General features: G+C 47.1%; 1 protein-coding gene across 1 annotated transcript in view; it reads right to left on the bottom strand.

The window, feature by feature from the left end:
- The window catches only part of LOC148008865 (uncharacterized), a 217,171-nt gene that overhangs the window by 52,994 nt on the left and 151,572 nt on the right, over positions 1 to 12,605 (bottom strand). The window contains exon 16 of the mRNA XM_087673975.1: positions 12,183 to 12,456. Within this exon, the coding sequence (XP_087530101.1) occupies positions 12,183 to 12,456 (274 nt within the window). The remainder of the gene's footprint in view (positions 1 to 12,182; positions 12,457 to 12,605) is intronic.

Raw genomic sequence — 12,605 nt, 5'->3', positions numbered from 1 at the left:
TCCAAGCCTACGCCTGATGAGCCCATGAGTCCTCCGGAACGCTCCTATGCGCAAGTGGCCTCTGATCCGGTGGATTCGCAGGAAATCGACTGGGAGCATTTGCTGGACTTCGCCAATACTCTGCTTGGCGATTATGTCCAGCATAATACCGAATCTTTTTCTGTTGCGGGAACGGATGATGTGCTGGAAGCCACGGTGGACCCCAAATCAGTCTTGCGATCCTTCTCGGTGTTCTATGACCGTGCAGTTATTCTTTTCTTCACTGGCAGGATCCCAATGCTTTCGCATATTCGCCAGTGGCTGCACCATCTATTGCAAGGGGAGTCGGTTGAGGAGATTTTCCTTGGACCTCGCGGGTTTTATGAGGTCCTGCTAAAATCGGAAACGCATCGCGCTGAGCTCCTGTCCAAGTTGCCGCTATTCTTTGATCGCCGCCTGGTTCATGTTGTGCCATGGCGCCCCATGGCCGACTTCCAGCGTCTGCTTCAACGCGAATGCCCGGTGTGGGTAGAGGTGGAAAACTGTCCGGCGGTCTATTGGCCCATGTTGAAGGATGCAATGGCAGTTGTGGGAACAGTGCTGGTTCCCCCAAGCCTCAGGGCGATGAACCGCAACCGTTTATGCATGCTATGGGACACGGCCAGGAAAAGGCCTGCGTGGGTTCGCCTCAATTGTTCGGGCATGCATCCTTTGTATTTTCGCTTAAAATGGGGCAACTTTGCGGGCCACTGCTTTTCATGTGGTAAATTGGGGCATTTCATGGCCGAATGCCCTGAAAAGCAATCGTCTTCGGATGATGCGCAGGTTGTGCTGCCCAAGGACGACATGGTGCTTGATGCCACGTCCCAAGAAGCCCTTCAGTCTTCTCATGTCATGGACAAAGGCAAACAACAGGTCCGAAGTGTGGATTCCCGTCGTACTGACTGGATTGAGGCACGTCCTCAAAAAGGTAAAAAGTTGGATACAGGCCTGGCGGATCCTGGGCCTCCCGCTTCCCAGGATTCCGTGCGCACGTATACGCGCCGGAAAGAAATGGCCACTTCACAGCAGGCTCCGCGTCCTAGGGCACCGTCGGGCCCCCGCAATCAGTCTCCAAGGAGAGCCTATACCGACGGCCCCAGAGGCCCACCTGCCAAGCTGGCGTTCGATGCCAAAGGAAATGTTATTACACCCTGGGATCGGCGTTATCCCCGCCCCTCTCCCAAGGCAGTGGATTGCCCTTCTACCTCCAACGCAGGTCGCCAGAATTCTTTTGCAGTATTGGCTGATTTTCTGGATGAGGGTGTCCTGGATGCTCTCGCGGAAAAGGTGAAATCGAGGCAGCAGGTGCCTCGTTCCTGACTTCCTTCTTGGAGGATACATGAAGATAGCCACGTGGAATGTGCGAGGCATTTGCTCTCGCCATAAGCAACATGCCATGTGGACCGTCTTGCATGAGAACCAGTGGGATGTATTGTGTGCAGTTGAGCACAAAAGTCACGGTGAAGCAGGAAAAGTGATGGATTGTCATGGATTCCGCCTGTTTTATGCAGGGACCCATGCTATGCACTATTCGGGCGTGCTGATGATTGTCCATGAGAAATATCAGCCTGTCCTTGTTAAAAATGATGTGCAGGGCCGCTTTCTGGTGGTCGAAGTCTTATTTGAAGGCGAGATTTTATGGCTGTTGGGCCTCTATGCTCCGAATGATCCCGCATCCCGGCGGAATCTTTGGTCCACTTTGCAGGGCTCCATGTCACTCGGCCGAAGGGGATTCTTGATGGGAGATTTCAATATGTGTGTTGACTCTTCTCAGTCCACTTCAGGGCATTCGGTAATGGATACGCCGGAAAGCCGGGTGTGGAGTTCTTTTGCTTTGCACGTGCTCAAGCAAGATCTTTGGTCGTGGCTTCACCCTTCTTTTTCAGGGTTTACTTTTCATTCCGCACAATATGCAACTACCTGGTCGCGGCTGGACAGAATGTATATCATGCAGGGCGATGACTTTCTTCCCGACATGCTGGAAATGAAGGTCTTGCGGCAATATGCGTTGTCGGACCATTTCCCCCTCCAGCTTGAGATGCGGGCACACTCTATTGCACCTTTTGTGCAATTCCTGGATAGGCTCCCTTTACGTTTCAACTCCTCTTATCTGAAGCATTCAGTTTTCCAGGGCTATATGCAGCAATTGATTGAGAGGTTCTTATTGGACTTCGCCTCTGAGGGCTGGCCTTCATTTGCACGGCTGCTCTCTAATGTGCAGCGGGTTGCTCGCCAGTATGGAATCCATCATGCCTCGCTTTGCCGCCGACGTCGACATGCAGCAGAAGACTTACTAGCCTTGGTCCGTTCCTTGCTCCTGGATTCCCCTGATGATGATTTTCTGCTGTCTCTGGAGAGGCGGTTGGCCCATCTCATTCAAGTGTTTCAATTGAAATCTTATCAACAGGCCAAGCTGCACAACTTGATGGACACAATGCAAGATAGCACCTGCCAGTCTCATAAGTTCTTTCGCGCCTTGCATGCATCTCCGCCCCGCGAAAATATGACCAGACTCCAGGATTCGGAAGGTCGCATGGTCACGGATCCGCAGACCATTGTCACTATGTGCAGAAACTATTTTATGGATCTTCTTGGTTCCTCTTCCTCGCCTTCTAGCCAGGTTACGCATGCCCGTGCGGTCTTCTATCATCTGGTCCGCCAGCAGGTTCCAGTTGATATGCAAGCCGCTTTGGAGACGGATATTTGCGAGGACGAGGTTATGGATGTTTTGTTGCACCTGCCAAATGATAAAAGCCCTGGCTGGGATGGTCTCACTAATGAATTCTTTCAGACCTCGGCCACGCAGTTGGCAAAGCCATTGGTGGCCATGTTTCAGCAGGTGTGGGAAACGGGGGTCATGCCCTCCTCATGGAAAGAAGGCCTTATCAAACTAATTCCAAAGGTCCCTTCGCCGTCAAAGTTGCAACACTGGCGACCAATCTCTCTGATGGGCTCCATGTATAAAATCTACTCCAAAGTGCTGGCGAATCGGCTCCACAAGCACCTTCCAGCTATTGTGCATCCTCTCCAATATGGTTTCATTAAGGGCCGCAACATTCTGCATAATATCTTAAATGTGCAAATGGCCATTGACTATGCGCGGCACTCCGGTCAGGAAGTGGTATTGATCCAATTGGACTTGGAAAAGGCATTTGATTATGTGGACTGGTCTTTCATTGCAGACCTCATGTCGGCTATGGGCTTTGGTACCCGAATGTCCCGATTGATCTACACCATTAGTGCTGAGGCTTCCTCCAGAGTTATGCTTAATGGTGGAGTTACAGAGCCATTTGTCCTTGCACGCTCGGTCCGACAGGGTTGTCCTTTGAGCCCTCTCTTCTTTGCCCTGGCGACTCACCCGGTCCTTTCAATGTTATCCTCCATGGCAGCCTCTGCCCAGCTGGCCGGTCTGTCTCTTCCGTTGGGTCAGCACTTCGTTAGCCAATCTTTGGCGGATGACACCTTTATGATTTTGCAGGCGGACAGGGACAACATTCGAAGGGCATTAGATGTTTGGACACTCTTTGGTCAGGCCTCTGGGCTTCGCATCAATGCCCTTAAGTCAGCCCTTCTCAGTTGTACGGAGCCTGATTTGCAGTCCTTAGGCTGGCAAGGCCGGGTGGTTTCCCATGGCTCCATTGTCAGGCATCTTGGATACCCATTGGGGGTGGATGTACGGCCAAAAGCCCTGTTGGAGTGGATTTCACAAAAATTGGCAGCAAAGTTTATGTATTGGAAGTCGCAAGCGTGGCCATTCCATGTCCGCCTCAAAGTGGCCTAGACAATCATGCTTCCAATGCTAACGTATTTCCTGCCATTGTTGCCATGGACTCCTACTACTTTGAAGGCCCTCACTCAGCCCATCCGTTTCATGCTATGGAAGAAGGACTCACTGCAGGCCGGTATTTCCTGGATTTCTTGGTCACACGCATGTACCCCTAAGCGCATGGGTGGCGGAGCGATTTTGGATGCACACACTCATATGTTAGCTCTCCGTTGGTCCCTTTTTCGTGCCATGTGTGTGGATCACCACCCTTGGTCCATCATAGCCCGTTATTTTCTTGAGGACAGCGGGCTCCGCCATGGCAACACACGGCTTCGGGCCTTCTGGTGGCATGTCCTTAATGCTGACTCTCGTGTTTCCAGTCCCTCTTCCTCTTTGTTACTGCACTTGGTCGCCTCTTGGAAAGTGGTGCTCCAAAAGGCCCGCTGGCACCCAGTGGGGGACCGCTTGCAGACTAACTCCTTTCAGCTGGAATTGTTGGCAGTGTCGAGACTCCTTTCATGGGAAGATAAAAATCAACTCAGACCAAGATTTAATCGCATGGCCCGTTTAGGTGTGATGTCGGTTGCGGATGCTACCCTTGCTACTCGCAATGTCCTCGTCTCATTTCGGACTGCTCGGCGACTCTTTAAGATCCCGCGTGGATACCGTGATTTGTGGGAGCAGCTTTCGTCGAAGCTTCAGGGTCGGCAACCCTTTCCTGCCTTGACGGTGGATCGCCCTTGGCAGGACTGGGATCTTGCAGGCCGCCTGAGTCTGGAAAAGGCCTCCACTAATCAGGTGTATCATCTTCTTGTTCAAGATCACCAATGGCTGGGAGAGAAAGCTAACACTGTTTGGGGACTGCAGAAATCGCTGTCATGGTGGGCACAAAACGCTGATGGAGGGCTGGCAAAATAAGACACCTTTCAAATGCAAGGTTTTTCTTTGGCGGGTAATGATTGGTGGTCTTCCTCTGGCCTCGGCCCTTGCCAAGCGTCGCATCTCGAATGGCAATTGTTTCTTCTGTACCACACCGGCGGAATCGGCCCGACATCGTTTTCTCTCTTGCCCGCTCGCCAAGAATATCTGGTCACTCTTGTCGCACATTTGGCGTGCGGTGGTGGGATCCTCGCTAACTCCTTTCGATTGGGTTTTTGTGCGCCCGATGTATTCCGCACCGCCACAGTTGCATGAGAAGATCTTATTTCACTTTTTCAGATATTGGGGATGCTGGCACATTTGGACCACGCGCAATGCTTTTCTCTTTGATTCGGCCTCTAATGTACCCCGACATATTGCCAGGCTTAAAGGGCTCTTGCATTGGCAGCTGGATATCATCCGACACTCCGACTTGCTCCCTCGAGAGGATTTGCATCCGTGGCATATGGCAATTGCCTCTGGGTCGTTGCCATGATTGGTGTAACTTTTTCAGTGCATTACTGCGGGGCTTCCCCACACGTTGGCCTAGGGCCCTCGTGTATCTTGTAATCAGAAAAAAGAGAGAGAGAGAGAAAGAGAAAACCTCTTCACATGATGGCTTTGTGTCATCATGTATCTTGTAATCCAGTAATCTTGTATTTTTTTCGTAATTAATATAATTACCTTTTACGAAAAAAAAGAGAGAGAGAGAGAGAGACGATGGCGAGAGTGAGTGTGATGGAACTAGCTGCCCATCCATAAACAAAGGAATGCGTTGCATAACAAGAGCCTGTACTTCTGCAGAATGAAACAGAACCTCAAAGAACCCCTTCGGGCCATCATAAATCTCTTCAACTAGGGGAACCTGCATACGCCCTAAAGCATCATCTGGACACTATTCAGAACTGACAAGCATAGCCTACAGCCAAGCTCGAATTCTGGTGATCAAAGGAATCCTTCTAGTAAAATAAAATATGGCTGCCCTCTCATGGAAAGCAGCTATCTGTTGTAGGACTAGGTCGGTTCCCATGACTACTACTACTTGATCCCCTTCCGGTAATGTGTTAGCTTTATCCTCAATACTGTGAACATAGTCTGACATGAGATGATTGGCAATGGCTAGCATGAATTGTAAAGACCCATTAGATTGCGGACACGAAGCATGAACCTGAGGCTGAGGCAAATTCGGGCCGAAGACCGGTTCTTCCATCGACATCCTACGACGTTTGCCCATCTCTTCACTATCCAACAACGGGCCGTGCTCATCTGCCAATGAATCACCATCTGAGTCAGCCAAGTCTTTGTCATTCCCTTGCCCGATCTACTGATCGAGAAAGGCCATATTGATACCATTATATTCCTGCAGGTTTGCCATAGCAGAAGTAGATTCTGATCCCAAAATTCTCCCTCTGTCTCTCTCTCACTCTGTGCAACACCCTCGAAATGTGCTGCAGGCTCTCTTTTCTAAGCTAAAATGACCAAAGCCAGAAGAACTGATGCAGAAAGGAATGTGAATGAAAGGATTCCCAGGTCGGCAGGGCGTCGGCTTGATGTTGACATCAGAGCAGAATAACCGCACGTAGGTAAGCGGATGTGCAAAAACAGGGATCGACAGTACCCTGTTCCAGCTGCACAAGAAGAGTAGGCCGAGATGCAATGGCAGAAGCAAGAGGCGAGACGAAGAGCAAGTCGTCGTCGAGCGTGGGTTGCAGCGAATGAGAGACAAGGCAGACTGCACGAACAGGTGACGAGAACAGAAGATGGGTCCACACACAGGCGACAGACAGAAACCCTAAGCGGGATCACGCCCATGGCTGAATTTCAGGACATGCTGAGATAGGCCTACCCAATTTGGGTAGAGGTGGTGGATTTTCCTGCGCATCTTTGGAGACTTCTACCTATGGTACTGAGAACCCTTGGGGAGGTTCTGGTGGAGCCTCGGTTGGCTTCCCGTAATAGGAACCAGGCATGTATGCTGTGGGATATAGGCAAACCTCGCCCGGCAAAAATTCGTTTTGAAGTTCCAGGCTTACAAACGCTGGTATATGAGTTGAAATGGGGTACTTTTGCAGGACACTGTTTCAGATGCGGTCAGTTGGGCCATTTTGTTTTGGTATGCGACAAAAATATAGAGGCAGTGCAAGGCCCTATTGATCAAAATATGGAAATGCAATACCACCACCCTCAGCACGTGTTTCAGCAAACAGTACTTGATCCAGAGCACCTTCCCCAACAAGGTCGTGAGGAAGGCAAGAAGAATGATCATCACGAGGGTGGGGAGCGTTCTTCGACTGTGGTAGCGTGAAATTTGTCTCCTCGGGAGGATTCTTGGGTCATTGTGGTCCGTTGTAATGCTAGGCAAGATTCTCGATTGGATCGTGCCCATCCTTGGCCACCCCCCAATCACTCAGACCTTTCAATGCAGAGGTAGGGGTTTTTATATGAAACCTCAATCTTTGCGTACCCCAGCAGTGGAAGATAGAAGGACTTCTAATTCAGCCTTGCGATCCGATGCCCATGGAAGGCTTGTGCCGCCTCAAGACGGTTTCTGCTCCCAGCAACTGCAGTTGCCTTCCAGAGTTTCGATTGCGGGTCTGCAGAGAGCGGATCTTGTAGATGTTATACGTACCGAAATGGAGAGATTCCAGGCTGCCAAGGTTATAGATGTAAAAGGGAAAGGGAAAGCGATGGTTTAGTAGTTTTTCTTATTTTTTGATTGATCATGAAACTTGCTTTGTGGAATGTAAAAGGTATTTCTTCAGGATACAAGCAGTATCAGCTGTGGAAAGTTGTGCTTGTTGGAAATTGGGATTTTTTTTTGTGCTGTGGAGCACAAACAACTTTCTTTGGCTGGATCTTCTTATGTGTATAAGGATTATGCGGTTTTTTTTAGTGGTCGTGCTCCATACAAATCGGGAGTTATGTTGGCTGTCAAATCCTCCCTGCAAAACCAGCATTGGTTTCTCAAGATACCTGCGGCCGATTTCTAATCCTGGAAATATGTTATGAGGGGGAGGTTTTGTGGATTGTAGGCGTGTATGCTCCTTCTAATGCAAGGGATCGTCGTCAGCTTTGGGATGACTTGCACTGCCTTGCCTTTGCTCTGTTATGGGTGACTTTAATGCCTGTGTTTTTGCAGATCAGGCGACCTCTCCGCATTCGGTTATGGATGGTCCTGAGCAGCAGGCTTGGGTGAGCAAGCAAAAGAAAGAGAGGTGTGGGCTATGGCGGATGGAGTCAGAGAGCAAGAGAGACAGACTCAAGATGTGGGAACTCCAACAGTCACAATGTGTGACCAACCTTCCCTCTATTCAAATGTCACTGAAAGAATAAAGAATGAAATGATAGTAATGGGTACCCATGTGCAGGTGTAGGTACTATCAATGTAGCAATACATGGGTGGCTAGGCATAGGCACCTTTACCCCCAACATGCTCCATCCATCATAGCTCTTACTTTGCTCTTGCTTTCGCAGACTGGATAGAATTTACATCTGCCAAAGTGACTTCTTTCTTCCTGCAGTCATTGATATGCGGGTGGAAAGACAACATGTTCTGTCAGATCATTACCCTTTGGTCCTGGAAATGAGCCACAGACCTGTTTATGCATTCAAGGCTCTCCTTGCCCATTTGCCTCTTCGGTTTAATCAATCTTTTTTGCAGAAAAATCAGTTTTTGGTAGATTCTCAGCAGTTGATAGCTTCTTTTAGCTTGAAGGTTCTATCTACAAGAATGGAAGCATGGGGGGTTTTTAGGGATAATGTGCGAGCATTATCTCGACAATATGGTATTCAGCATGCTTCCTTGTTTCGGGCTGAATTGCAACATGCTCAAGCTTTATTAGCCCATTCCTTGGCTTTGTGTCAGACTAGGGTTTCCGATGATGACCTGCTCACTTGCATTGAATGGCTGAAAGGCAGGGTCCAATCTCTTCAGGAAGAGGAGTATGCAAAATACAAAGTGTTAGCCAGAGCCGAAGCTTTACATGATAACAACAGTCAAACTCATAAATTTTTTGCTTGTCTACATCAGAAATATGCCCGGGAAAATATTGTGCGCATAGAGGACGAGCAAGGTGATATGGTGACTGATCCTGCCTCCATTATTCAGATGACAATTGAATTTTATAGGGCCCTGTTGGGTCCGTTTGATGGTCAAGGCAAAAACGTCGAGGTTGAAGCAGAAATATGGGTCGGATCCATGGAAGATTAGTTCATTACTATTGGAATTACCCCAACTAATCAATGAATGATGGACAAGTTAAAGCTAACAAGAGAAGCCCGAATTTGGTGGAAAAAATGGTGTAAAGACCAAGGAATCTCCGAAGCATTTGTTAGTTGGGATGTATTAAATGATGCAGTGCGAGGCCGATATCGTCCGCCAGCATACCGTACGCAGAAGATGAATGAATTCATTGGTCTAAAGCAACTTGGACCAACACTGCATACTAGTTTATTCGTAGATTATGGGAAATATGTCCTCTATGCCCTCCTTGTCTTCAAATTGTTTCTGCCTATTCCATTTTCTTAGATGGACAGCCCTATGGCACATATGGCGTACTCGCAATGCCTTTATTTTTGATTCAGCATCGGGCATCCATGGGCATGTGGCCCGTGTGCATGGATTGGTCTTATGGCAAATCACTTCTATGATGTCACCAAACTTGGTCCTTCCGGACATTGCTGCTCCCTGGCTGGCGATTGTTCGCTCTACTCCAGCTGTTCTTTCTATCTGATTTATTTGAATTGGTCATGTAATAGGTTGTTCTGAGAAGCCTACTCACATCTTGTAAATTTCTACAGTGACAGTGTGAGAGATTGAGTATGCTGACCTGATGGTATGATGTAATAGCATTTAAGAGATACAGTGAGAATGTTGACCTGATGGTCTCATGTAAATATTTACTACTTAATTCAATTATCTTCACGAAAAAAAAGAGAGAACATGGGCCTTGTATTGCTCTTAATGGAGGGATTATGGAGGAAATTGCCTTATCTTGGTCCCTTAGGCAAGGCTGTCCTCTTAGCCCTTTGCTGTTTGCTTTGGTAACTCACCCCATGCTCTCATTACTGGATAAGTTGGCAGCTCAAGGTTAGACAGTTGGCTTGACTCTTCCCAGTGGTGACCAGCTTGTGGGTTAATCTTTGGCAGATGATTCTTTTATGTTCCTTAAGGCGGATCGTATTAATGTTAACCGGGCACTGGTGGCCTGGAATCTTTTTGCTTTGGCATCGGGTTTTCACATTAATACTTAGAAATCCACCCTTCTCTCTTGTACGGAGAATGATTTGCAGGCCTTGGGCTGGAATGGAATTGTGATTACAAGGGGTAATATAACCAGGCACTTAGGATATCCTATTGGTGTGGAGGTTGCTCCCCGAGCCTTGTTGGATTGGATGGCCTCCCGAATTCATGATAGGTTCATGTATTGGAAATCCCAGAGTTGGCCACTACAAGTTAGACTAAAAGTGACTCAATGCATTATGATCAGTATGATCTCATTCTTTCTGCCATTGCTTCCTTGGACTAAGAAGTCCATTTTGGATTTGGTTCAGCCTATCAGATTTATGCTCTGGAAAAAGAAAAGCAATCGTTTGGGCCACGTATGGATCTCCTGGCAACATGTGACCACTCCGAAAAGGATGGGGGGGTGCAGCTTTGCTGGATGTCAATTTGCATATGGCTGCTTTGAGGCTATCCCTGTTGCAAAGTCTATGTACTTAGTGTCATCCTTGGTCAGACATTGCCAAATTCTTCATAGAAAAGAATGGCATCTGTCATGGTAGCACGGTTATTCATGCCTCCTCGTGGCATATGCTTAATTCTACAAGGCCTTTAAAGGTCTCCCAGTTTTTTCTCCTTTCTCATTTGATAGCTTCCTGGCAAGAGATGCTTTGTTTTGCAATTTGGCGTCCCTCGGATATTCGTAAAGAGGAAAATTCGTTGCAAGAAAAAATACTGGCTTCTTGAGGTTATTGGATTGGCCACTAAAAGATTTTGCAGCGAGACAAATTCAATCAGATGGCTAGGTTGGGGTTGAACACAGTCTGTGATGGTGTTATTCCTGGGCAGCCCCGTCTTTATTCCTTTAGACATATTCATTAGTACTTTAGGGTGCCTTGTGGATACAGGGACATTTGGTCGTTCATCCAGGATAGTCTTCAGAGGTTCTTTCCTTTGCCTGTGTTACAGCCATTGGATCCTTGGCGCGACTGGATGTTTGTGCTTCTTGATGACTTTGAGAAAAGGTTAGCTAATCAGATATATCATCAGATGGTGGAAGCCAAGAATTGGGTCATGGGGAAAGTGAATAGGCGATGGCATCGTAGGGACAGTAAAAAGAAGTGGCGGGAAAGATTTATCCAGCTTTGGAAGTCTAAGGTCCCGTATCAGGGAAAAGTGTTCATGTGGAGCCTGCTCATTGGGGGTCTTCCAAACAGGTGAAGTGCTCCGTGCCCGAAAGATCTTTGCTGGGCGTTGTGTTTTCTGAACTATGTGTGATGAGAAATTGCTTCACCTCTTTGTCTCTTGCCCTGTGATGCAATAGATCTGGAATTTCATTTCCTGTGTGTGGTTCTCAGTGACTCAGCACCGCCTATCGGTTCGTTCCTAGCTTATGGGAAATATGTCCTCTATGCCCTCTTTGAGTTCAGATTGTTCTTGCCTATTTCATTTTCTTAGATGGACAGCCCTATGGCATATATGGTGTACTTGCAATGCCTTTATTTTTGATGCAGCATCGGATATCCATGGGCATGTGGCCCGTGTGCGTGGAATAGTGTTATGGCGAATCTCCTCTATGATGTCAGCGGGCCTGGTTCTTCCGGATATTGCGGCTCCCTGGCTGGCGATTGTTCGCTCTACTTGAGTTGTTCCTTCTGTCTGATCTATTAGTACTGTTCATGTAATAGGTTGTTCTGGTTGTTCTGAGAGCTTGCAGGCCTCATGTATATATTAGTTACACAGAGAGTGAGAGAGACAGAGTATGCTGACCTGATGGTCTGTTGTAATAGAAAGTAAGATTTACAGAGAGAATGTTGACCTGATGGTCTGATGTAAATATTCACTATCTAATTCAAATTTCTTCATGAAAAAGAGAGAACATGGGCCTCTTTGAACATAGATATAATATAATACAGTCATTTCAATAGAAGAATTCTGTAGACACACAAGCATGCATGCCTTGTACCTTGCCTCTCTAAACCAATGTTAATTCTTGGATTCTGCAAATGTGATTCCAAGCCTCAAATTTAAAAAGAATAGAAAAATGCAATGCCCATGCAATACAGCATGCTTTTAATGTGCATAAACAGCTGTTCATAACATTGGATGTATACCTATGTATGCAAGCACTACATGTGCTAAATAAAAGCAATGCATAGATCTAATCAAGTATACTATTCTCTTCCAAATAGGATGTTTGTATGCTAGCTGATGAGCAATGACATTCTGTTTAGACAAAAGTTGAAAGTTTCCTACAGCTTGTGCGCACATTCCCACGTTCCAAAAGTTATTTGCAATTCGTACAAGAAGTGGATCATCCTTTTTTAAGGACTCAGTCAATCTTTCAAGAGTTTTCCAGTCTCCAAGTTTGTAAAGGCAGTGTGCTATGCATGCATTGTTTTTGGACCTTTCATAAAACTTTTTCGCTCCTTTCCAATCTTGCCTGTCTAGAAAGTATTTACCCATGCTGTCATAAGTTAATTGAATTATAGAATCATCTCCAAGTTTGGAAACAACCAGCTTTTCAAGCCTGCAAAATTAAAGAAAGGAAACATATTAAGTGACACAAAACATCATGCACAGGAGATGGTCAAGAAAATATAAATGGCTATGATATTTCTGCAGATTCCATCCAATCAGGCAACAAAATAAACAAGAATAACACTATATTATGACACG

Source organism: Lygodium microphyllum, unplaced genomic scaffold (assembly GCF_053477565.2).
Source record: "Lygodium microphyllum isolate KBCC unplaced genomic scaffold, Lygodium_microphyllum_v1.1.10 scaffold_57, whole genome shotgun sequence".
Taxonomy (NCBI): Eukaryota; Viridiplantae; Streptophyta; class Polypodiopsida; order Schizaeales; family Lygodiaceae; genus Lygodium; species Lygodium microphyllum.
Note: the sequence above shows the minus strand (reverse complement) of the source record. Positions and strands in the feature narration are given on the sequence as shown.